The sequence below is a fragment of the Thermobia domestica genome, chromosome 8, assembly GCF_964235325.1.
Source record: "Thermobia domestica chromosome 8, izTheDome1.hap1.1, whole genome shotgun sequence".
NCBI lineage: Eukaryota > Metazoa > Arthropoda > Insecta > Zygentoma > Lepismatidae > Thermobia > Thermobia domestica.
The window spans coordinates 24,895,632-24,923,315 of NC_137461.1; the positions used below are offsets into that span (position 1 = coordinate 24,895,632).

Below are 27,684 nucleotides of genomic sequence, written 5' to 3' on the forward strand. Positions count from 1 at the left end.
GAACTCGTGAGCGCCGACCTCGTGAGTTTGGACATATTTGTAACATATAAGTGGGCACATCTATACTAATAGTAAAGCAAAACAAAACCATTAGTGTTTTCTGGAAGCACTAACGATGGCACTAGGTTTAATCGTTAGTGTTTCCTGGGGGGCTAACGTGAAGTTGCACCCCAAAAGTTTTTTCCTTCTAGCGTCCCAACTATTGCAGCACTAATGTTTCGACTTGGTGTTCTAAGAAGCACTAACAAAGCACTAACGATTGCACTAAAAGATATCATTAGCGTTTTAGAATTTGGCGGGAATCTGTCCCAATGAAAAATTCCGCATGTATTCCTTACAGGCGTTTCGTGACATGTAATTCGCCAAAGCCAAATTAATAGTGAAGCACTAACGAAAACATTAGTGTTTTCTGGAAGCACTAACGATGCACTAACGATTCCACTAGGTTTAATCGTTAGTGCTTTCTGAGGGGGGGGGCTAACGTGAAGTTGGCCCCCCAAAGTTTTTTGCTTCTAGCGTCCAAACTATTGAAGCACTAATGTTGGGAGTTGGTTTTCTAAGAAGCACTAACGAGGCACTAACGATTGCACTAGAAGAGGTCATTAGCGCTTTTGAATTTGTTGGGAATTTGAGCCAATTAAAAATTCCCCATGTATTCCTTATGGGAATTTCGTGACATATAACTGGCTATAGCCACACTAATTGTAAAGCACTAACGAAACTATTCGTGTTTTCTGGTAGCACTAACGATGCACTAACGATTCCACTAGGTTTAATCGTTAGTGCTTTCTTGGGGGGGGCTAACGTGAAGTTGGCCCCCCCAAAGTTTTTTGCTTCTAGCGTCCAAACTATTGAAGCACTAATGTTGGGAGTTGGTTTTCTAAGAAGCACTAACGATTGCACTAGAAGAGGTCATTAGCGCTTTTGAATTTGTTGGGAATTTGAGCCAATTAAAAATTCCCCATGTATTCCTTATGGGAATTTCGTGACATATAACTGGCTATAGCCACACTAATTGTGAAGCACTAACGAAACTATTCGTGTTTTCTGGAAGCACTAACGATGCACTAACGATTCCACTAGGTTTAATCGTTAGTGCTTTCTGGGGGGGGCTAACGTGAAGTTGGCCCCCCCCAAAGTTTTTTGCTTCTAGCGTCCAAACTATTGAAGCACTAATGTTGGGAGTTGGTCTTCTAAGAAGCACTAACGAAGCACTAACGATTGCACTAGAAGAGATCATTAGTGCTTCAATGGGGGGGGCCAACTTCTCGGACGTGATAGACCATCACCAGAAGGTTCTTTTACAGTAATTGGTTTTCTGTTAATTTCTTCAATGCCGCGTAGATTTATTTTAAGAGTGAGTTTTCAACTTAGTTTTTTACTATTCTCCTCCTTGTTTGGATTTGCCACCGCTCATCTCTTCCGCTTTTGTTCGTCCGTGTTTACTATTTTCTTGTCCTTGTCCTTTATCGCCTCCTTGATTATCATTTCCTTGTCCTTGTCCTTCATTATCCCCTCGATTACCTTTACCTTTTCCTTTGCCCTTTCCTTTGCCCTTTCCTTTGCCCTTTCCTTTGCCCTTTCCTTTGCTTTCGTTTCCTTCACTTTCATCTTCTTGTCTCCTTACCTGAAAAAGAAGTAATATACATTACTTGAATTACTTTAATTCTAGCATTCAGTTATTGGAATATGTGCACTTCCAAACTTGATGACACGCGAATTGGCAGTAATGCCGCGTGTTTCAATAACACCATTTATTTCTAAGTCTCCAACATGAAACTCTCCTTCTATCATTCGCAAGAAGCTCGTAAAGCTGCCATACAAAGCAGCCTAAACAATATGACATTATCGAAGCAGTGCACTTGTAGCAGCCCTTAATAACATCCATGACGAAAGCAATCATCTTGCAGATATTTAGTACACCATTCGTGGATTACTCTTACTACCAGGTAGAGGTCTCCACGGGCTCGGGCCAAGCTCGCGGGCCGGACTCAGGACTGCAATACAAGTATCACTTCGGGCCCGTGCCACGCTCTGGCCGAAAAATTTTTAAATACACAATAATATTTCTCGGGTCTAACTTTATAGATATACTGTACAACATTATTTATTAAACTGGTCTTTCTGAAGTACAACAGAAAATTGATCCTCTGATTGCTGTAAATAAAAATACAATTTTGTGTTAATTATTAAGTTTCTGTAATTCGGGCTTTTTCAGGCTCATTTGATTATCACACGAGGTCGGACCGGGCTCGGGCCTAAATGCTAAAACATATTTCAGACTTGGGTCGGACCTTACGTTATAAATTCACAGGCCGGACCTGGCCTGGCTAAAAATTCCGGCCCGTGCAGACGTCTTCTACCAGGCCTTCTCAATACCTATCTGTACTACTTGTAGTTTTTATTCTGCCACGGAATGCACTTGAACCTGAACCCACAAAGCGGGGGAGATATATATATTTCCTGAAAGCTCGGGTCAAGGTAAGATCAAAACCGGTTATCAAAATTGGGGAGGTCTCAAGCATTCCGTTTGAGGGAAACACGTTACTCATTTTTATTAACATCTTTAAGCGTGTCTTAAAGTCTGTTGCAACCCCGAAAAAACTGAAATGGTGGGACAAATATGAAAACAGAAAAATATGTCTTTCATCATTTCAAAAGTATAACGTATCATAGTAAAATAAATTATCCCAGGGTCCCCCGCAGGATCCAGATGGGGCCCAACTCAAAATTTTTAAATGGAAAGGTGGGTCAACTTGCATATCGTATAAAAGTAGGCGTTAAATAATAGAAGATAAGTCGCGACTCTTTACGATAAGCCTGTGCAAAATAGCGGTGGGTCAAAATATCAAAACAATCTTCATTGCAAAGTCTATGGCCACTCGTATGAATCTGAAACAGTTGAATAGGTGTATAAACAAAAACATGGGTATGTCATTATTTCAAAAGTATAATGATTCAAAGTAAAAAAATGTTCCAGGATCCCTCTCAGGGTCCCAGACGGGGTCAAACTCAAAATGTTGAAATGGAAAGGGATTCAAATTGAGTAACATACGAAAGCTTATGTTAAGTGAAACAAGAGAAAACAAGTCTCGACTCTTGATGAAAAAGTCTATTGCTACTCCTATTAATCTGAAGCGGTGAAACAGGTGTATAAACAAAACAAAACAAAACAAAAACTAGAATGTATCAAAGAAAATGACTCGGCCTATTTAGCAATGCTTATCGACAGTCGAGACATGTCCAATATCCAATTCTGTATCATTTAACACGAGCTTTCACATGGTGTTCTTATTTACCCCCTTGGCACTTGAAACTTTTGACTTGGACCCCGTCTGGGATCCTGAAGTTGAAACTGGGATATTTCTTTTTTCCTTTGATACATTCTAGTTTTTGTTTTGTTTTGCTTTGTTTTTACACCTGTCTCACCGCTTCAGATTAATAGGAGTGGCAATATACTTTTTCATCAAGAGCCAAGACTTGTTTCCTCTTCTTTCACTTAACATAAGCTTTCACACGATACTCAATTTGAACCCCTTCCTATTTCAACATTTTGAGTTTGACCCCGTCTGGGTCCTTGCGAGGAACCCTGGAACATTTTTTTTTACTTTGAATACTTTTGAAATAATGACATACTCGTGTTTTTGTTTCTACACCTATTCCACCGTTTCATATACATACGAGTGGCCATAGACTTTGCAATAAAGATTGTGTTGCTATTTTGACCCACCGCTATTTTGCACAGGTTTATCGTAGAGAGTCGTGACTTGATTTATCTTCTTTTATTTAACACCAACTTTCATACGATGTGGTAGTTGATCCCCGTTTCCATTTTTTTTTTAAAAAAATGAGTTGTACCCCGTCTGGGACCCTGGGACAATTAATTTTACTTTGATACGTTATACTTTTGAAATGATGAAAGACATGTTTTTCTGTTTTCATATCTGTCTCACCGTTTCAGATTTTTCGGAGTTGCAACGGACTTTAAGACACGCTTAAAAGTGTTAAAAATGAGTAACGTGCTGCCATCAAGCGAAATGCTTCAGACCTCCCCAATTTTGGTAATCGGTTTTGATCTTACCTTGACCCAAGCTTTCAGGAAATATATACATCACCCCCCACTTTGTGGGTTCAGGTTCAAGTACATCCCGTGTGAGTGGAAAAGTAGTGTTTCATGTCACTTATCCGCGAGTTGGAAATAGCTACTTGAAGCAGGCATGCCAACCATACGATAATTTACCGTGATATACGATAATTTAAGCCTTAATGCTATACGAGGGGGGACCCAAAAAAAACGGGAATTGTCTGCTGTGGGGAGGGAGAGTGGGGGAACCCTTTGTTGTAACAATTGTCCGTTACGATCACGTCACCTGCGTCAGTGTGCGAAGTTGTGTCGCTGTGAGTGCATCGGTTCGCTCTTGAGAGTTTGTTTAGTAAACCAACTTTTTCCAGTTCGGCGAAAACGTGATGGCAGATTATCGAGGCGGCTGTGAAATTTGGTTTCCTGTTGGGGAAATCGGCCGCGGAAACTACTGTAATGCTGAAGACTGCTTATGGGGATGCTGCCCTAAGTAAAACCAGAGTATACGAGTGGTTTGCACGTTTTAAAAATGGAGAACTGTCAATTGAAGACCAACCCCGATCAGAACGCCCCTCAACGGCAAGAACTGACGAAAACGTCGAAAAAATCAATGCCCTCGTTCGTGAAGACCGTCGCCGAACCATTAATCAACTCTGTGAGATGTCTGAAATATCGTGGAGTTCAATTCAGAGGATTTTATCAGAAGATTTGCACATGAGAAGGGTTGCAGCCAAATTTGTCCCTCGCCTTCTCACAGACGAGCAAAAGGAGCGTTGACTTGAGGCATGTGTTGAACTTCAAAATCAACTCAAAGAGGACCCTGACATTTTTACCAAGGTGATTACTGATGATGAATCGTGGTGCTATGGCTATGACCCCGAATCAAAGCAGCAATCAAGCCAGTGGAGGAGGTTTTGCCACTGTGGAGGAGGTAAAACAAAAATCGCTGGAGGTCATAAAGAAGATCCCGATAAGTGATTTTCAAAACTGTTTTGAACAATGGAAGGATCGTTTGCAGAAATGCGTTGCGGTCCATGGACAATACTTTGAAGGTGATGAAAATTCGGAGTAAAAATATTGAGAAATAAAGAAGTTACGACGAATTTCCCGGTTTTTTTGGGTTCCCCCTCGTATAAGATAATACTTTATCGATAATAGGTGAATATACAATAAATTTAGAACACACTTTTCCAGTTTTTGAATGTACAAATAAAGTTTTAAATGTGCATTAAATAATTTTAAAACATACACACACATTGAGGTTTTTAACAGTCACTCCCGCTAAAATAAATTAATAAAATTTGAAAACTGACAAATGGTAACCCTGCCTTCATTCTTTAAATTCAATTATATTTAAGAGCAGGTGAAAATATTGTTCTTGTTTGGAGTAGTATTAATAAGAGTAAAAGAAGGTGAGGACCTCGGCACCGATTTGAAGTTCGAAACTGAAAATTAGAAGATAAGTTTATTGTATATTATTGCTATTATTAGTAAAAATGAAATGAAATCTTTGAGTTTTACGTCCCACGGATATGCCGGTTAGGCTAAAGGTGACGGTGATGATGTGTAATGAATGAAATAGTGGACTAAAGAAAGTGGGAGGAAACGGGAAAATCCCGTGAAAACCCATGCACACGGTGTTTGTCTACCACAAAGTTCATTTGGGGGGGCTGGGATCGAACCCGGGACCCCAAGCACCAGAGTTGAACGCTCTACCACTGAGCCACCGCGGTCCCCGATATTATTAGTAGTATTATACTTGTTGCTACAATTATGACGTCATAACGAATATACGGTATTTTTAAAATAATATGCGATAGTTTTAAAGATGAAAATCGATAGGCTAATTTTGTTATCTGTGGTTGGCAACTCTGATTTGAAAGCAAAGACGCCATTCTCCAAGCAGATTTCATTCAGATCGAGACAATGTCTCAGTGTGCGTGTGTGTGTGTCAGTAAGCATCAGATTACTATTTTAATATTTTTCCTATTGCTAGTAAGTGCTTCCTTGTGCTACAGTTTGGAACTATTGACTAAAAACTACAAACTTTTAGCAGTAGCTCTAAGCAAATGTACTTTATAAATATTTCAGTACTAGAAGTAAAGCGGGATGTTCAATAAACAATGTTGCCAAATGTGAATAACTAACTAAATAAATAAAGGCATTTGGCAATGTGCTCGAGCACAGAATAGCACTTACTTAAATACGGGCCTGAACATACTATATAGTAATTACAAACATAAATGTTCACTTTGAATATTAAATTGAAACAACAGGCCATGCATAAAATTAGAATATACAAGCAATGAAGTACAAAAGCAAATGGAACCGAACATTTTTTTTTAAAAAAATGAAATCTTTAAGTTTTATGTCCCAGGGTTATGCCGGTTAGGCTAAAGAACACAGTGATGATGAGAAATGAATGAAATGGTGGAATAAAGAAAGTGAGAAGAAATGGGAGAATCCCGAGAAAACCCACGAGCACGGTGTTTGTTCACCTCAAAGTCCACACGGTGCGAGCTGGCATCAACCCACGGACCCCAAGCACCGGAGTTGAACGCTCTACCACTGAGCCACCGTACCCTCCAACAAAACATTTGAGTCTATTAAAAGTATGTGATATTGATTATCGCATACTAAAACGCAAATTGTGCGTTGTCTTTGGGGAAACCGATTCAGCATGAGGCTCCAGGTTGTGAGCTATAAGTCTAAAATGTATTGAACCTCTTGCGCATGAGATGGTGTTAATGTCATAAAACTCGGGGTATATCAATTGCAGCGGGTATAGATGAGTAAATTTAGGCCAAAAAAGGGGTAGGCCTAACCTAGAAGTAATTGTAATAAAATATATTATATTGCTGCTGGTTCTATTGAATGTCCTGAATAACATATCAAAAATCTGCCAAAATTTGACTACGAGAAAGCCGCCATTTTGGGCCGCCATCTTGAATATTTTCATATACCATTCTGATAAACTTTTCTTGTAATATCTTCCCAATGAATCAAGCTAGAGACTTGGTTCCTGTCCCAAATCAAAGCTAATAAACAATACAATCATCAAAATGTACAATTGGTAAAATTGTGTGAAGAATTATTTAAATATGGTTAGTGTTAGACTGAAAACATTGTTGAATTGATCTTATTTTGTCACTTTCATGGCTAATAACTATAAAATCCTCAGAGATAATGGAAAACAACCCGAAATAAAATTAACAGATCCCAGTCTTACTTTTCCATCCACACCAATATTGTTTACCCATGTCTGAAAGTAAAGGAGCTACGTGGTTTAATGTGATACAGGGTGTTGTATTTTGAGTCACTCACATACGCAATTCAGGTACTGTGGCAGAAGCAACAAATGACATCTTGGATCGCTGTGTAAAAAAGTAGCTATAACTCCGCTTCCGTAAAATGGATTTTCATTAAGTTTGTGCCGAAGTAAAGGGCATCAGCCATAGATGAAAGAGATAAACATGGGTTTTCAGTAAATTACAATTACATGTGTAATTAAATATGTTTTATTTACATCATTTGATACGAAACATTGTAAAAAACTTATATGCCGTAATGATAAGACTTAATTTTTAAATGTTTTCACATTTTTTGTAGCACAAAGTGCGAAAAACATGTAAAAATTAACTGTTATCATCGTTCTTGTAAACGCATATTGCGCTACAAAGCTGATTAATCAAACGAGAACATACACCGTACGTCTATCGACGCCACCAACATTATCACTATTAATGAATAGTTTATATACAAATTATTTTATATGAACATACAAATTTGCTATAACAAATATAGATGAACAACAAGAGATCTTTCTTATAGAACTTAGAAATATGTTCAAATGAACAGACTAGTTTTTATGGTTCAAATGAACAGACTAGATAGTATGCATTCTTTTCATAATTATCATGACCAAAAAGGAAAAACGCACACAACCAAGCGAAAATATCTTTCTTCAATCACAATTCCACAATCAGCAAATGAAGCACTGGCACCAAAATTAGTCATTATTGTTTTGTGGTCCCACTTCTGTCGCATCTGTTGCATTATGGCATATGATTCCATAACATTCAGAGCAGCCAAGGCCATGTGCCTTGAGTTGCATTGCATGGTAGAACACAGAGTTGTAGAGCAGCCACATTTTATGAACTTGAACAAGTGCTTAGGTGCGGGGAAGTAGGCCATCTTCACTGGTGACAGATGTCCATCACGGAGCTCCTAACCCCATTGCAACGGATCGAGGTCACTGGAGAGAATAATAGTAGTAGGCATCTTCAGTAGGCGGCAGTACTTAAAGCTTCATTTGAGGTGTCGATTTAACTGTTTTGGAGATAAACTTGTGATAGCGAATGTCATTGAGAGTTTTACCAATTCGACCTCCATATGAAAACCCCATAGCTTTATTACCAGATGTCTTAATTTGTTCTTGTGTTCTTTCCGCAGTTCTAAAGATTGCGGCCTGTTCTCGTAAACATTCGATCTTCCGCAAGGGTAGAATGGAATGCCGTTTCCCTAACCCATATTGTGTGGATGTAGTGTCGCATCCCAGTAGTGTATGAGCGAAGAGTATGTGTGATTGCAGTGCATCACCCAGTGTTTGTTTTATTGCCCTAATGTCGTAGACCATCACACCTTTGGAAGTTTTCTTTTGGTTCAGGACGCAGGAAGACATCATTGAGTTTGTTGTCGAAATAGTAGATTAACAGAACTAGAAGGTCAGCGTCTTCACCAATGACTGCTTTCAGACATACCTGCGATATTTCAATAGCTTGTTTTACAATCAGGACATCTGTCACCAGGAGCATGTTTGATACCATACCCAGCTCCTGTAAACTTCTTAGCCAACAGTGTTACAAAAGTCTGCTTGTTCTCTTTGTTGCTCAAGAACATGTCTTTAGTGATAGCGAGAACTGTCGAGTGAGTTACACGCACCTTTGGTCTTTCCAGATCTCTGTTGCGCTTGGAATGAGCCTCAGACTTTGTTGATAAGTGTTTTCCTTGGTAGGCATAAAATATAATAGTTGCTCCCCCGAACTTTGACTTAACATACTGTACATATGAAAGGGAGATTGCTTCAAATGTTTGTTGTTTACTCCAAGGCAAACGGTGAAGCAACCACCTACCATCAATGACATAGTACATATTTCCTGGTGTTGTAGGGATTGCCAGGTATTGGCTACGCAAGTACGTTGTAAGCTAGGTATATATGTATCAAATATCGAAGCTGTGTATGTACATAGCTCGTAATGGAAAACATGTTTCAAATCGAATTCACTGCTTTTTGTGCAAATGAGAAGACGCTGGAAAACCAGTTAAGCATCTATGTAAAATGTCTCATTCTTCGCCTTAACTACCTGTACTAATCTCATTGGTTTCACTATTTTGTTTCTCTTGAATGAAAATTGTGTAACCAATGTACCGTTCATGTCAACAAGAATTCTGCTCCCTACTTTACCTGCCATTTCAGGATTTCTTTCTGCAGAATATGTGATGCCTGTAATTACGTTCCTTTGATTTTAGTCAAGAAAATGCTGAGTTGTTCCACAAATTCCATAATTTTTTGTGCATCGGCGTTATTCCTTTTCACGCTGGATTTTGTCAGAGTTATATGTTGCTCAGTCATCGCCTGTTGAATTTCAGAAAACTCTTGCATCTCCTGGTCAAGAAGTGCACAAATGGGTTGCAACATTACCCATACGAGCTACTGCTCTTGTGTCATCTATTTACCATGTGTTAGCACATTGCTAATGCCTTTTATGTTCCTCATTAGTACTTGCTCAATTATCAAATCCATGGAGAGTCCGGCCCAAAACCTATTACTCCGCCTTACAACATGTAGTCAGCTCATTGAAGCTGTGTGTACGTTTGGAACTACATCTTCAAGTTCTAACATGCTTTGTAAGCATATTAGTGCTGAACATGCATACGAAGTATGGCCACATGCTGCGAAAAAGGAAGCATTTCTTTTACCGTACGCAAATACATTTTCCAATTGCCTGTTCCTTCGGCTTTCATAAATGAATTCAGGATATCCACCATTTCAATGTACACCATGCACAGTGCAGCAGCTCTGCTGGTTATCAGTTCCTGTAGTTTCTTGTAAGGTCTGCTGATTACGTCATTAGGAATTTTGGAAGCCAACATTTCTTCTTTCAGAAGTCGTTCAAATATTAATCGTTTTATGCATAGGTAGTGCTTTCACGTTCTGTACTTACTGCTTCATTAGCTAAAATATCATTAAGGAGTGATGACACTACTATGTGGCCACGAATAACTATAGCAATTGCTTTGCCCGACTACATATGCTTCAATGCATTTGCTACATTCACACCTTCCGAAATTTCAGACAAATTGGATCCTGTAGTGACAAAACTAATATACATTTATACGCACATTTAAAGCAGGTACATTTCTTTAACGGACTACCTTGTGATTTGTTACTTACAATTTCAACTGTTTTTAAGTACAACGGCTAATCAAAGGTTATTGTTGGAACTTGGTTGTAACGTGCTGCATGCCTTACTATAAATAACAGCGTTGACAGAATGCAGGATTCATTGGTTGGATCCATGTCGATAATAGGGAGGAAAACCACAAATGATACAGTATGATGTTCACCCTTATGAACCAGTTGACTCACACCCTACAGTGAGGTAAACTTGGCTTTAGAAGACATGAAATGATCCACAGTAACTCGACCTTTTTTACCCAGCGATGCAAAATGTCAGTTGTTATTTCTGCGTATTTCCTTCTTGTTTTGATGTATAACCACAGTACCTGAATTGCATATGTGAGTGACTCAAAATACAACACCCTGTATCACATTAAACCACATAGCTCCCTTACTTTGAGACATAGGTAAAGAGTTTTGGTGTGGATGGAAAAGTACGACTGGGATCTATTAATTTTATTTCAGGTTGTTTTCCATTATCTCTGAGGATTTTATAGTTATTAGACATGATAGTGACAAAATACGATCAATTCAACAACATTTTCAGCCTAACAGTAACCATATTTAAATAATTCTTCACACAATTTTACCAACTGTACATTTTGGTGATTGTATTGTTTATTAGGTTTGATTTGGGACAGGAACCAAGACTCTAGCTTGATTCATTGCGAAGATATTACAAGAAAAGTTTATCAAAATGGTTTATGAAAATATTCAAGATGGCGGCATTCCCGTTTTCATATTTTAGCAGACTTTTGATATGTTATTCAGGATACTCAATAGGATTAGAAACAATAATAATACCTTTTATTACAATTACTTCTAGGTTGAACCTCAATTTTACTCGTCTAGCAAGGCCTAACATAGCTAGGAGAGACGTAAAAAATATTGGAATTCTTACAATGAGGCGTATGATATTGCGCCGTGAAGATGAGTTACTTTGCGCAAAACTGTTACATTCTACAATTTTATGTTAACAAAGGCACAAATGTTGAATAGACCTGTGAAAAAATGTGCTATTTATGGGCAAGATACGATTTCAAAATCAATATCCAAATTGCTCCCCGCAGTGGACGACTAATCACAACAAAAATGGAGGATATTCTGTCAAAAATCAAGCAAGATTGTCTTATACAGTCATGACATCGCCTGTAACTTGCAAATTCATCACCAAGCAGTGTTAAATCTTTTGGTGAAAGTTGTTACAGAAAACAGCCGATGTTTGGTTGGCACATGATTTAACAAAATCATTTACTTCATCGAATGTCTAACTGCGAATTTGTACTGAGATGTAACGAAGTTTAGTCATTTATGAAGCGGTTGATCACGAGTGATGATAAATGGATTATGTACCACAAGAATGTGCGAGAAATATCGTGAACAAAAGGAGGAGAAACCACATAGTGTGTGGTAAAATCTACTCTGACGCCCACAAAGATTATGCGGTACATTCTGGAGCATCATGCATTATTAGTTGCTAACACCAGGCGGAACGATAGACTCTGATCTGTATTGTTAACGCGAATGCACCTAGGGAATTCTAAAGGAACGCCCAGAAGTGGTCAACAGAAAAGGTATACTACACTGTGTTAACAGCACCAGACAGTATACACCTTTAACGATTCATCAGAAGGGCTAGTGCTGGGATGCGAGGTTTCAATACATCAGTAGTATGGTCTGCATCTGGCACCGCCAAACCATCATTTGTTTCTGTATAAGCAGAATTCCCTAAATTGTGTTAAATTAGTTTCAAGAGAGGCCTGTGGAAAACCACGCATCACAACTTTTTGACCAGAAATTACAGAAGCACTTTAGCGACGGGATAGTGATGTTGCAGGAAATGTAGCAGAAGGCCTTCGAAGAAAATGCTACATATCTGGATTTATAATGTTACTTTTATGCCGCAATAAATTAAATGTATTCTCAATTTTAACCTCAATAGTTTCAATACTTTTTAGACAACCTGATGTATGACGAATACAATAGTCAAGAGTCAGTCCGTTGTTTGAGATTTAAACAGTTTATTTATTCTATCAGTATATATCACATGTTTTACACCTACTGAGCTGCTGATACTTCGTATATTTTGACAGCTCGTTTTACAAAAGAAATAACTATTGTACCAAGTTGTCGTCAGTGATTTTATCTTTTAGTTTATTCAGACACGTTCGTTGTATATTGGCTTGGCTCTTCATCTTCCCATATACACTTGAGCATTTCCTTCTATACATATATGGTTAACATTCCCGCCAACAGTGCGGGTGGTCTGGATCGATTACTGAACACTATATGTAGTTTGGATTTAACGTTAATTTTGAATGTTCATTTCCTGTAAGATCTCAACAGTGAAAACACGAAATTCGAAATCAAGTAATCATTGTATTCAAATCTTATTTGTCCTCCAAGGCTACTTGCCATTTCCATTTTTATTTTTATTTTAAAGTTATTTATGAAACCTATGTCGGTTACTTCTCTGGCCATCACCGAATCTTCTTCAAACTTGAACAGACCACCTAAGTATGTAATCAACGGCGTTACTGTCAGTTTTGGCTCAAATTGACTAAGTCGTTCTATAGAAATGTATGTTCAATTCTATTTCGACCAAAGACTTTGACTAAGTGTAAGGTTGATGATTATTAACCAGTTTTTATTTTCGAGTTTTACAGAACCTTTAATATTATATGATATTATGTTTTCTATCTTCAGGTAAGTTTTGCAAAATTATCAGTTTGGAACTTTCACCTTGAGGAGGCCTAGCAACCTTCCTAAACATAATGTTGTTTACGAGAGTCTTAACCTTAGAGCCTTTGAATCTTAGCCTTTAGAGTATTTTATCTCACCCTAGTTATCATTATGTTTATTGATATTAATAATAATAATCTTCTAAGCTAAACTGTAAGCAGCTTTTGTCCCCCCCCTCATATGGCTACGAAATGATCATGGCATACACTATTCCCCAGAAGTTATTCAAGGATCCCTATTTCAAAAATCCTGTGTAAAAGGAAGGGTTGTATATAGTATCGTCAATAATATGAAAATAGGCTAATAACAGAGCGGCATGTTATTGACGAAGCAAAGTAATGAATTTTGTGATTAAAATACATCTCACTTACTCTTAAAAGAGAAACGTCTTGTTCCACCAATCCTGAAAATATAGAAAGAAATATATATATTAACCAAAACATCAAACACGAAATAAAACATACAGGACCTTATGCAGAGTCGTTTTCAGCGTTGTATGATCTTGACTAACGCGTGTTGCTAAATTCTGTATCTAGAAACACGTTCGTTAAGATAAAGATAACAACGATTTATATCGGAATAAGTCATCCACGACTTCTCCGCAGGGTTGTCCAAATACACTGAAAGAAATCTACATAAGGGAGACGTGGTATCTATTAAGTTAATTTCTCGAATTGTGTTTGAAAAACCCTGCGGACAAGTCATGGCTGGCCTTTTTTTATATACGATAAATCGTTGTTAACTTCACTTACGTGTTACTACATACGGAAGTTAGAATCACACGTTAGTCAACCCTTAAAACAACGCCAAAACACTCTGCATAAAGGCCACACAGTTTAGAAATTTTCACCCCTTTCTGCATGACCCCTTTAAACCCTTTAGCAAAAAAAAAAAAAAAAAAAAAAAAAAATCAGTATTGCAAATCCTCATACGGAAACTTGAAAACTGAATTAAAACTTAAATTTTAGATTTTTCACTTAATTTCGATGACAAATAAGTAAGTGACCAACTTACAACTCACAAAGAACATGCAAGATGACACCAAAATCTCTCATTCATATACGTCAATATCTCACACAGCAGATAAAGCAGTCATTTGATGCCTTTGATAAATCACAAAAAAAAAAAAAAAAAACTAAAGTGAAAAAGGCGCTGCATGCGGTAAGGGGTTAACATTAAAATTTGTAGTTCTCATTTTTTTCATCTGTCTATCGATTGTCAACTGTTTGATAGGCAAGTGCCACTATGAATATCAGCTGTTTCCTTGTGAGTCATTTTTATCTAGACATAACCACTACAATATATATAAATGTTATAGTTTATCAACATAATATTTATGTATCTAGAAATAACCACTACAATATGCATAAATGTTATAGTTTATCAACATAATATTTATATATATTGTAGTGGTTATTTCTAGATAAATATGCCTCACAAGGAAACAGCTGATATTGATAGTGGCATTCTTTAATCAAAGAGTTGACAATCGATAGAGAGGTGAAAAAAATGAGAAGTACAATTTTTACGTGCTGACACGCAGAAAAACAGAGAGAAAGGTGAATAACCATGTGAAGAAAGCAATGCAAAATAAACATTTAGACACATAAATTTTTAAAATGGTTGAAGTTATCAAAAGGAAACTTGCACAACGGTATAATAAGCAAACACTGTACTCACATACGTGATCATAGTCGTCATATGTAACGCAGTATTGCCATTTTAGCACAAAAAGGTTACATTACGTTACACGGGTCACAGTGTTGCCAACTTTCGATGACATATAAATGAGAAATATGTTACACCTCGAATTTATAAAAGTTAGCACAGTGCATTATTCTGACACATTGCAATCAAATATGATGCACAAGCAACACATGATGATGTGTTGTATTTTGATACTATTCTGATTTTATACTGTGGCAACACTGCTTCGACACTCTGCTTTTCCTATTCTCGTCGTGCTTCTATCAGTGATTATATTCTTGCGTGTGCATCATATTTTGGTTATAATGGGTTAGGATGGTGCATTGTACCAACTTTTATAAATACAAGATTTAGTACTTTTGTAATTGATACATAATCTAAAGTTGGCAACAAAGTGCATCGGAATTTCACACGTTACTTTGTAACAGCAAATATATTTTCTGTATGTTATTATTTTTACCCCGTGTAATTTAACAGAACATTCCCTTGTGGTAAGGTAGCAACACTGCGTTACATATGTCAGCAATGAGCAAGTCTGTGAGTACAGTGTTTGCTTATCATACTATTGCGCAAGTTTCTTTTTGATTATTTAAACTGTTTTGTAGGGCCGCGGTAGCTCAGTGGTAGAGCGTTCACTTCTGGTGCATGGGTTCCTGGGTTCGATCCCAGCTTGCGGAAATTGAACTTTGTGTTGGACAAACGTCGTGTGAGTGGGGTTTCTCGGAGTTCCCCCGTATCCTCCTACTTTCTTCATTCCACCATTTCTCATCATTATCGTCTCCTTAAGCCTAGTCAGCATAATCGTGGGACGTAAAACTGAAAGATTTCATTTTCTCAACTACTTCGAAAACATTTCTGAGTAAATGTATATTTGGAATTGATCTCTTCACATGATTATTGACCCATCTTTCCTCTCTATCTCCCGTATTTCTGCGCGTCAGTATGTAAAAAAATTGGGGTTTTTCACTTTCTTTCATCTCTCTATCAATTGTGAACAGTTTGATTCGGAAATGCCACTATCAATATTAGTGGGGTTGCTGGTCTCATTAGAGTGTTTGTGTCATAAGGATAATGATAATGATACAAAAATAACATGAATTGTCCTCAAAACGTGAGTCTTGATCGTCTTATAAATATGAAATTCGTCTGAATTAGGAATAAAGTGCGCATTTTAACATAGTAAGATTGATATCTGGAAACTATGTGAATTTAAAAGTAATGAAAACATTCAATCTCTGTGTTCATGTCAAGGCTGGAATAAGACTGTGACGTGGATGCTGGATGCTGGGAGCATCGATCCGCAACGTCACTCTTTCTATCTTTCCTTACTAGAGGACACTTAATTAGAGTAATTTTCAAATTGCCTCAAGATTCTTTGTTAACACTAGTTGTATCAAGGATCTTATAAAATATAGGATCTGCCCTTACAACAAAATCTTGAAGCCATACGTCACAGTTTCGCCACCCCTATTCTGCTCACTCTGCCCAATAGGACCGCAATGTTTTGAGCCAACAATCATGGAGGATACGAAAGTAGCCATTCTGAGGATACAAGAAACGAGCGTAGCCAATCAGACTTGGCGAAGCTCGGTTGTTTTTTGGCTTCTTTGATTTAATAGGTTGAAGATACATATGAGCAGATCCTCTACTTTATAACATCCTTGAGTTGTGTAAGCACTAAGTGCAAGATATCTAATCATTCGACGGAGGCGTGGTTGCTCAGTGGTAGAGCGTTCACCTCCGGTGCTTGGGGTCCTTGGTTCGATCCCAGCTCGCGCCGTGTGGACTTTGTGGTGGAGAAACACCGTGCCACCGCCGTTTCGGGACTGATCATCGCCAGAACATTTCCAGAGCAGCTTTGGGCTTGTAATAGTTTTTCCAATGGTAATAGGAGAAATGGATTTATATTTCATGGGTATTTTATTTATTCTTTACTGTAGAGTATTCTTTTATTTATGTTCTTTAATCACGTTATGCTTTCTTTCCTTGTCCTTATTTCCTTACCGTTTCCTTTTCCTTTACCTCCTTGTTTTCCTCCTTGTCCTCCTCCTTGTCTTTCATTACCGGCTTCACTCTCTTGTCTTTTTACCTGAAAAAAAAAAACAGATTTTATTTTACTTTCGATAATTTATTCTACCAGTTGTAAGGGACCAATTAGGAAGATGTTAAAATTTACTTTATATTCAAAAGTCCTACATTATATAGATGCTAGCTTATATCTGATTTATTTTATTTTATTAATTTAGTTTTGTATTCTTTTACATTTTTTTAGTATAAGTCTTTATAGTTATCTATTCTTTTATCTATACATTTATCTATTCCTTTGAAAATAAAAAAAAGTACTGCTTTTCTGGTTATGGCTGAATATAGGTACAAAGATAGCCACAAAGTTACAGAAATCCCAAAATTGCAGAGAAAGACGCCAAACTTAGAGTTTGCTATGCAGTGTTTAAAATCATTTAAAATTCATTTGGTCAAGAAATTTTAAAAAAGATCTCATCTCTTCTAGTATGGGAACAAAACACAACCCTGTTAGCTATATTTCTAACAGTTGGCCACAGTCTCAACGAGGTGTCAAGTTTCAGTGTGCACTTCGTTGCAGAAACCCTATGTCCAAAAAAAGTAAAAAAAAGAAAAAATAGAAAAAAACGTCGCATGACGCTAAGATAGCGTTGGTTGATATACCCAGTCAGCCAACCTTTCCAAAGTGACGCTTTCTTGCTTTGTTTTATATACAATAATTAAATATAAGCACAGCAATTATTTTTGGAAGTACTGATATCTCTAGAAAATTCTAATTAACAAAGTTTTATTGGAACCTTTTCCAAATTGCCTTCCTAAGTTTGTATTTACTTCTAAACAGTACCTGGAGGGAGAGTTGTGGGTGCCTCTCATGATGAGCAGACAACCACGGCGGACTTTGGAAATACAGGTATTTGTAGCTAACCTTTCAAATGTCATCCGATTGTTAGTACTTGTAATGTAAGCAAAAATATGCAAGATTATAGTTGTACATGAATTCAAATGTGTACTTGTTTAAAATCATATAAACTTTAAAAGAAATTCAAACTAAGGGCTGTAGGAAGAGGAAAAGCAGAAGCAAAATACTCTCGCTGTCACCAGGATGCGCTGACATTTGTTTAGCTAGAAAATTTGAAAATAAAACTAAAACAACTAGTTTAATGAAAAGGACAATATAACAATACATAATTACGGTGAGAATCCAAAAGTCAAAAGGTTTGTTTGAAAGATACACAAGTGTTTTGAAGAACAGTAAAAAAAGTGCGAGTCCATAAACGCTAGTGAGGCGTCCCTTGGGAACAAAAACCAAAGCCGATGGCTTGGGCGGTCTTTAGAACCGTGGTCAGTGAAAACTAAACCTGTGACGAAAGTCCAGCTGTAAAACAAAAGGACTAAAAATATATACAATATATCTGCAGCTAGTTAAAATGATCAAAAAGAAACTAAAGTAATTGCGTGGTAAAACTGTCAGATTCCAGAAATATAGCCGTATACAACCGATAATTTTTAAAATCACAATTATACAATAGTGAACTTTCACAAAGTGTGGTCAAGACACCCAATAAAAACAGGGAGGAGGAGTGAAGCACAACAATGAACTGTTATTCAGCATAGAGAGCAGACTCAACAATGAAGATCTGAAAAACGGAGAGTTAAGAAGGAACTAAAGAGTGCACTGAAAAGTATAAAACTAAGACAATTTTATTTTTTTTTTTATCACAGTAACCGAGAATAATAAAAGTGCTAGTTGTTGGGTAAAAGTGTTATTGCAATGTGTAGTGTTTCTAGTGAGAAGGCTAAATGCATATTGAAAGGTCTACTTAAATCATGAATATTATTAATTTATGTTCAACTTCAATACACCTGTGTTTCCAGAAAGGCGTATTTACAATTTTCTTTCGGGGGGGGGGGGGCTTTGCTAACTTTCGGGGAGGGCTTTGCCTGAAAATGTGAAAATTCTGCAAGATATTTCATATACTTTACTATAGTAAGTAAGATTTCGGGGGGGCTTAAGCCCGGAAGCCCCCCCTAAATACGCCACTGCCTGCAACTATACAACTTTGGCGCCCATTGCGTGATGCAAAACACCTTTGGCTTGTTTAGATGTATGCAAAGAGTTATTTAGACAAAATACCGCCCAGAGTATGAGGCTAACGGTTTCTTCTGTCTCAGCACATACTCTAAACTTGCTTAAGGCAAAATTTGATGCATAGATGCATTTCTTGAAGAAAATATTATAACTAACGGAAACAGTTGTTGTTTCTGAGTTACAGCGATTCTTAATTTCGGAGAACATTGGACCCCCCCCCTTAGAAAAAAATAAATTGCATTAGACTCAGTGGAAATATAGATATTGAGGCGCTATAGCTTTCAGTCCCAGTCCAACTTCCAATAGGTAATTGTTCTGTTTTGGTACATTTTTTGTTTATAGTGCTAGTTTTCCTTGTGTTTTATAGTGGCCATATATTTTGTGTGTTTTGTTTACATGCTCTGAACAGTCTTACACATGCAGCAAGAAAATAAGGGGGGAATGAAAATTCAGAAAGCAATACAAAAATCTTTCTCTGGATGGTAGGGAAAATAAATTTAGTACGATATTTAATATATGTGTGTGTGTTTTTTGTAACTAACTTTGTATAAAGTTACAAGGTGTTTGAAATAGAAGAGGATCGAGATAGAAGGGGGAATGAAGAACTCACCAAACCAAAATTAGCAATAGTGAGAGTATTAAGATCATCTTCAACATAGCTATTAGTGAAATCAAAGTAGAACTATTTACTTGTTATGGAAAAAACTAGATTAATGCTAAAAAGAGAAATGATGGACGAATTTGTAGAAAATAACTTTAGGGGACAGGACCTTAACGTAGAAGAAAGCGCAGAAAATAGGACAGTGACGCAAAATGTTGACGGAAATAGTCAAAATATCGGATTAGAACAAATCCTTAGAGTAATGAATGAATTCCAGCGGTCATTCGAGGCTAAATTAGAATCAATCACTCAAGGTTTAAAAGAGAGTCTGGAGTCAAAACTAGAGTTAAATAATACTAAACTTGAAAATAGACTAGACGAGGTTACTAAAAGCTTGCAAGAGTCACAAAACCAAAGTTACACTAAATTGGTTGAGGAATTTAGGCGGGAAAATAACGCAATAAATAATCGTTTGGAACAAGCATGCGTTACCTTAAATTCACGAATAGATGAGATTTGCAGTGAAGTAGGTCGGGTAGAAGAAAAATTTGCGTCACAAGTACAATTACAACAAGAAGCTGAACTAGATACTTTGAGAGAGGAGGTACAAGAAAGTAGGAATTGCACTCAAACACTGAGGGATGAAGTAAGGGAACAGCTAGAAAATTGTAATAGTGAGGTAGACCGCCAATTACGGTCTGTAGTGGAGCGAACAGATAATTCTGTTGAAAAGCTTTATACTCACGTTGAGGCCTCACTGAACGGCATTCAATCTCGTTTATCCCGGGAAACTGAGAAATTGGTTATTGAAAAATTATCGGTCTATTCTGCGCAAAACAGTCAGTCACACGAAACGGTCTTAATCGAACCCGGAGACTCAGGAAATTGTGGCGAGAACGCTAGTAGCGTACCCTGTGAGGCAACTCGTGCCACGCACAATGAGACAGGTGATTGTGGTAGTTTGGCTGAGCTAAATGCCATAAAATCTGCTTTCCTGCATAAAGATCTAACTCTACCCATATACACAGGAAGTGAAGATGAATCCCAAACGTCAAGCTATTTGGCAGATCTTGACTCATACTTTGAGTTGACCGGAGTACCAGATAGCCGAAAGCTTGCTTTCATAGGTCGGTCGTTAAGAAGTAGCAGTTTACAGTGGTTCAAAGTTAACCGAAACGATATAAATTCATATCAGGATTTCGTAAGAAAATTCAAAGAAACATATCTTAACAAGGACAGATTAGCAACATTGAGAGCCAATATCTTGACACAGAGACTTGACCCAAGGTTACATAAATCACCAACTGAATTTTTGTTGAAAGTTTTGCACCAGAATGCCACGCTTGAACCCCCAATTGAAGACGCCGTATTAGTTAAAATTTTAGAGAGACAGCTCCCAGTTTGGATAGGTAGAGTTTTAATTGCTTCACACCCGAAAAATACAAATGATATGCTTGAGTTGGTTGCTGAAATACAAAGTACTCAAAGAGAAAGGGAATTTAACAACCCCTCCAATAAGAAAGGTTTTATAAATACTTTGGAAAGTGAGAGTTCTGCTTCCCCAAGAAATGCTTATGATAATAGGGAAGGAAGAAACGCAAGAAGTGAAAGAAATCCGGCCTCACAGAGGGACGAGAGTGGGGGTAACGGTTCACGAAGTGATAACAATAGGGAAAGAGGACAATACCGTCGTCAGGGACGAGGTTTTGGCAGAAGAGGACAAGGTCGTCCAAATAATAGACCACCACCTAGAAACAGGTCAGGGATCATGAAATACAAAACATAGAGTTTGAAGAGGGCCACCTCAATATGCGTGATCCAGGAAGTACAACAACTTCCACTGTTTCAAACTCAGAACGTGTCGCCTGAGAGCTGTATACACACACTGAGGAAACACCGGAAGTGAGAATAGTAAACTACAGAAAGTCTCATCCCATTGCCCAGTGTGTACACTTTCCAAAGAATGAAGCTGAAACAATGATTAAAGATATATCAGAAGTTAGTAATGAGTGTGCCCAGTGTAAATACATAAAAGAAAAAAACATACTTTAGCATAGACCATGCAGAGAATAAAAGCGAAAATTACACCCTATTGTTAAGAAATGGGAAATCTGTCGTTATGGGAAAAGATAAGCTTTGTAATATAGAGTCTATGTTCGATAACCTACTTGACACGAGTAATGAACCTACTCTTTCAAATAATATTATCACTTTACCAGAAATAATTCTAAATATTTTTAACAGGGAAATGATAGTATTGTGTGACACAGAGGCATCTGTCTCGGCACTAAGCGAATCATTTTGGAGAGAGATCAAAGAATGCAATGAAAGAGAACCACCATTTCTAAAGATCTCTAATATTCGTGTGTCAGCTGCGTTTGGAAGCAAACCTGCCAAGGTGATAGGTCAAACGATGCTGGATATCACGGTAGGAACAGACACTCACGTGTACAACACTGTAGCGCTCATCATCTCACACCTAAATAGAAATATCATACTAGGATCACAGTTCTTTCGGGAGTGTGGTGCCAATATTGACTATTATAATGAGCAGGTGATATTTAGAAAACCAGTGTATACGGAGGTACCTTTTAGGAATATAGAGGTAAACCAAGTAGAGTAAGTTTTAAAAAGCTTAGAAGAAGAAAGAGAAAAGGAAACTGTAGGTGATAGCATTGTTGCAATGAGGAATAGAGAGTCCTTAGGATCAGATTTGCATGACGTCACAATAGAGGCATGTAATATAGACATAAGTAAGGAGAGGGCAAATGAAAGGCCAATCCTGAACCAAGGTGTAGGTTCGCCAGCTTCTTGTCGAAATGCCGGTGACAGTTCACGTGCATCAGTTCAAATTGACTGGTCACGTGTTATTACTAAAGCCACGGAAGAGGATATAAGACAACATGTTAACTCCTATCAGGATCTAAATAGAGAGCAGAAAGAAATGCTGTTGGACGTGTTATTAAAATACATTGATATTTTTGATGAGCTGCCTGGTTTAATCAAAAACTACATACATGAATTTGAATTAGTGAGTGACACACCCCTTAAAAGTAAGATGTACCCAGTTCCCCTCAAGTTTAGAGATCAAGTTGCAAGTGAAATATCTAGATGGGAAGCATGGGGTATAATAAGGAAACAGGCTACAGATTGGGTCCATCCCCTTGTAATTGTTCAAAAGGCAGGCACAAATAAGGTACGTCTTTGTTTGGATGCGAGGAGGTTATCTACTGTAATAAAAGCAGAAAGCGATCAACCAATCCCGCCCCTTCAAATCCTCCAAGACATGAGTGGTAAGAACTTTCTCTCTGTCATTGACGCTACTGAATGTTTTGTACAAATTTTAGTAAAAGAAGAACAACAAAAACTCCTAGGATTCTTGTATGAAGGTATTTCATACTGTTTCACAAGATTACCATATGGTACAAAAACTAGTTTGGCATTATGACAAATTATTGGGCACTGGAACGAGAGATATCTGTAATACTTATGTTGATGATATTGTAATAAATAGCATGACTTTTGAAGATCACATAAGGCATTTAGATAAAATTCTAACTATTTTTAAGAACGGAGGCTTAACATTGCGACTTCGAAAATGTAAATTTGCGAGAACTAGTGTTAAAATTCTAGGTTACCAGCTTTGGAATGAAGGGATAAGCAAAGATCCAGCAAAACTAAAGCGTGTATTAGAATTAAAGCCCCCGAAGAACGTGAAAAACCTCAGACAAATGCTTGGATATTTGAACTTCTATAGGGCGTTCTGTTACAAGAACGCGGAAATTCTCCGTCCTCTTTTCAAGTTGTTGAAAAAAGGGGTAAGATTTAAGTGGGAGCCAATTCATCAAAGAGCACCAGAAAAAAAACAAGAAGTGTTTCAAAATGAAGTAGTGCTTAAAAAGCCACTTTTGGATCGACCCTATATTTTAGAAGTGGATGCTAGCAAGGTCGGCTCGGCCTTGATATTGTATCAACTCGATGACGAAAAGATCATTAGAATAGTAGCAATGACTTCAAAAACATTCAATGAAGTACAACGTCGGTACACAGTAACGGAACGGGAATTTCTTAGTCTTATTGATGGGGTCTCGAAATTTAGACACTATCTTCTAGGATCGAAATTCAAAATACGTTCCGACCACCACTCATTAAAGTTTATCCTACTCTGTAGGCTTACCAGCGAGCGTTTGATAAGATGGGCCCTCGCCTTGTCATGTTTCAGTTTTGAATTTGAATATATTAGATCAAAAGATAATTTAGCGGATTATTTTTCACGCTATCCGAATAGCAGCAGCGTTGATGTGGAAATTGATAGATAACCTGTACTTCAGGAGACAATAGCAACGCTAACTGATGCTGTTCCATGTGAACTCCGAAAACTGATAGCTGTGTCACCAGAACTTCAGACATCAGATCCGTATTATGGGAACATTAAGACACAGCTCTCACAAGGCTCACAAACCCAAAAGGTGAGCAGTAAATTCCATTCATATCATTTGATTAATGGAAAATTATGTAAGAAGGATAATATGGGAACTAGGATTTGCATACCTGAGGTGCTTGTAACTCCTATACTAGAGTACTATCATGACCAACGTGGTCACTTTAGCGCTAGCAAACTGTATCCGTTATTAGTAGAAAACTATGTTTGGCCTAAAATGAAACGAGCAGTGCGGAAATATTGTAAGAGCTGTGATATATGTCAGAAAGCGAATGCATCCAGCTGTCATACAACTGGAGAAATGCAGTCAATAATTCCAAAGCAGCCAGGGACCCTCATTTCAATTGACTTCCGCGGGCCAGTGGTACGAGGAATTGGTGGGATGGAATATATTGTTGTAGTCCTTGATGCTTTCTTAAAACTAGTAGGTCTTTATCCTTGTAAGAAGGCCACCAGCGATACAGCAATCATAAAGCTGAAGGAATTCTTAAAATTATGCCCAAATGCAGAGGTAGTGTTATCAGATCGTGCTTCACAGTTTAATTCGGCGACCTGGAAAAGGGAAATGCAGAATTTAAATCTGCGTCATGTCATGAGTACACCATAATTCCCACAGGGAGTGATAGCTGAAACTGCAGTAAAGAATACTGTACGAATGTTACGAAAATATTGCCATGAGAAACAAAAACAATGGCCTAAGTATATATCTCATGTGGAGAGATGCATAAACATGTCAAAATATTTGAGTACGGGTCTATCCCCGTACGAAGTCCAAATGGGAGTGTCACCATCAAAAGAAGTGGCAATGTTATTTGGCCTACCAGAACTAGAGGAATGCTTACCAAAAGAATATTACGTCGAAGTATCAAGGGAAAACCTAAAGAAAAATGCAAAGGACAGAGCACAATATTTCAACAAGAAGCATAAAACTGTAGAATACAAGGAGGGAGATCTTGTACTTTGCAGAACTTTTCCCAAGTCAGATGCACTCTCAGGGATTAGTAAAAAGTTCCTTCTTCTATATTCCGGTCCGTACACGATCGTAAAAAGAAACAACCAAAATGTGTATACCCTAGCACATCCAGTTACCAACGAAGTATTACGAGGAAGAAATACTTATTTGCTAATGCCTTATAATAGCAGAGTGTAAAAAAAAGAAAGAGCAACCAAGTTAAATTGTACATAACTTGAGTAAATTTATAGTAGATATCATAATGAAACTTAGAATAACAAATATTCAATATTAGCGCTTATATCTTTATGAACATATTTTTATTTTTCATAATGTATCCCTTAGAGTAGGTAATAGTTTCATTCTCATACATACCTAAATAGGTAAATTTGCTTATATTTTTAATTCTTAAGTGTAAGATATTCAAAATATAAAAGGGGGGGGGTTATTGTAAGGGACCAATTAGGAAGATGTTAAAATTTACTTTATATTCAAGAGTCCTACATTATATAGATGCTAGCTTATATCTGATTTATTTTATTTTATTAATTTAGTTTTGTGTTCTTTTACATTTTTTTAGTATAAGTCTCTATAGTTATTAATATACATTTATCTATTCTTTTGAAAATAAAAAAATTGTTTTTCTGGTTATGGCTGAATATAGGTACAAAGATAGCCACAAAGTTACAGAAATCCCAAAATTGCAGAGAAAGACGCCAAACTTAGAGTTTCTTGAACTCACTGCTATGCAGTGTTTATAACCATTTAAAATTCATTTGGTCAAGAAATTTTAAAAAAGATCTCATCTCTTCTAGTATGGGAACAAAACATAACCCTGTTAGCTATATTTCTAACAGTTGGCCACAGTCTCAACGAGGTGTCAAGTTTCAGTGTCCACTTCGTTGCAGAAACCCTATGTCCAAAAAAAGTAAAAAAAAAGAAAAAATAGAAAAAACGTCGCATGACGCTAAGATAGCGTTGGTTGGTCTACCCAGTCAGCCAACCTTTCCAAAGTGACGCTTTCTTGCTTTGTTTTATATACAATAATTAAATATAAGCACAGCAATTATTTTTGGAAGTACTGATATCTCTACAAAATTCTAATTAACATAAAGTTTTATTGGAACCTTTTCCAAATTGCCTTCCTAAGTTTGTATTTACTTCTAAACAGTACCTGGAGGGAGAGTTGTGGGTGCCTCTCATGATGAGCAGACAACCACGGCGGACTTTGGAAATACAGGTATTTGTAGCTAACCTTTCAAATGTCATCCGATTGTTAGTACTTGTAATGTAAGCAAAAATATGCAAGATTATAGTTGTACATGAATTCAAATGTGTACTTGTTTAAAATCATATAAACTTTAAAAGAAATTCAAACTAAGGGTTGTAGGAAGAGGAAAAGCAGAAGCAAAATACTCTCGCTGTCACCAGGATGCGCTGACATTTGTTTAGCTAGAAAATTTGAAAATAAAACTAAAACAACTAGTTTAATGAAAAGGACAATATAACAATACATAATTACGGCGAGAATCCAAAAGTCAAAAGGTTTGTTTGAAAGATACACAAGTGTTTTGAAGAACAGTAAAAAAAAGTGCGAGTCCATAAACGCTAGTGTGGCGTCCCTTGGGAACAAAAACCAAAGCCGATGGCTTGGGCGGTCTTTAGAACCGTGGTCAGTGAAAACTAAACCTGTGACGAGTGTCCAGCTGTAAAACGAAAGGACTAAAAATATATACAATATATCTGCAGCTAGTTAAAATGATCAAAAAGAAACTAAAGTAATTGCGTGGTAAAACTGTCAGATTCCAGGAAATATAGCCGTATACAACCGATAATTTTTAAAATCACAATTATACAATAGTGAACTTTCACAAAGTGTGGTCAAGACACCCAATAAAAACAGGGAGGAGGAGTGAAGCACAGCAATGAACTGTTATTCAGCATAGAGAGCAGACTCAACAATGAAGATCTGAAAAATGGAGAGTTAAGAAGGAACTAAAGAGTGCACTGAAAAGTATAAAACTAAGACAATTTTATTTTTTTTTATCACAGTAACCGAGAATAATAAAAGTGCTAGTTGTTGGGTAAAAGTGTTATTGCAATGTGTAGTGTTTCTAGTGAGAAGGCTAAATGCATATTGAAAGGTCTACTTAAATCATGAATATTATTAATTTATGTTCAACTTCAATACACCTGTGTTTCCAGAAAGCTGTATGGTAAGTCCAAACTTTTCATTGTTTTATATGTTTGCATGTATGTTTGTCGGGGAGGATCTCCTGATGTTTCCTTGCAGGTATTGTTCAACTAGCATCTATGTATCATAGCTTGGTTCACGGGTCATGGGTTCGAGGCCTGGTACCAACCAAGCAAGTCTGTGAGGGGTAGCAGACTCAAATCTATGAACCCATTGTTTGCAGGTAGTGGGCAAAGCAAATGGTTCCCACGCTGTAATAGCACCAACTCTTATGGAGATAGTCCTGCAACTATACACAGTTGAATCGTTGAAACACATATATACATATATAGTTCAAAATTTGGCAAGGTGTTTAAAAGAAGAAATGTCTAGTGCTTACTTTAATCTAGCTATTG

At 37.2% G+C, this 27,684-nt stretch overlaps 1 protein-coding gene across 1 annotated transcript; it reads right to left on the reverse strand.

The window, feature by feature from the left end:
• Nucleotides 1-1,269: 1,269 nt before the first annotated feature.
• LOC145692063 (uncharacterized) lies at nt 1,270-19,083 on the reverse strand. The gene is made up of 4 exons (XM_081767354.1): nt 19,069-19,083; nt 16,995-17,079; nt 13,655-13,686; nt 1,270-1,627 (listed from the first exon to the last, which is right to left on the reverse strand). The coding sequence occupies exons 1-4, from the start codon at nt 19,081-19,083 to the stop codon at nt 1,382-1,384; spliced, it is 378 nt and encodes a 125-aa protein (XP_081623480.1). The 3' UTR covers nt 1,270-1,381.
• Between the last annotated feature and the right edge of the window lie 8,601 nt (nt 19,084-27,684).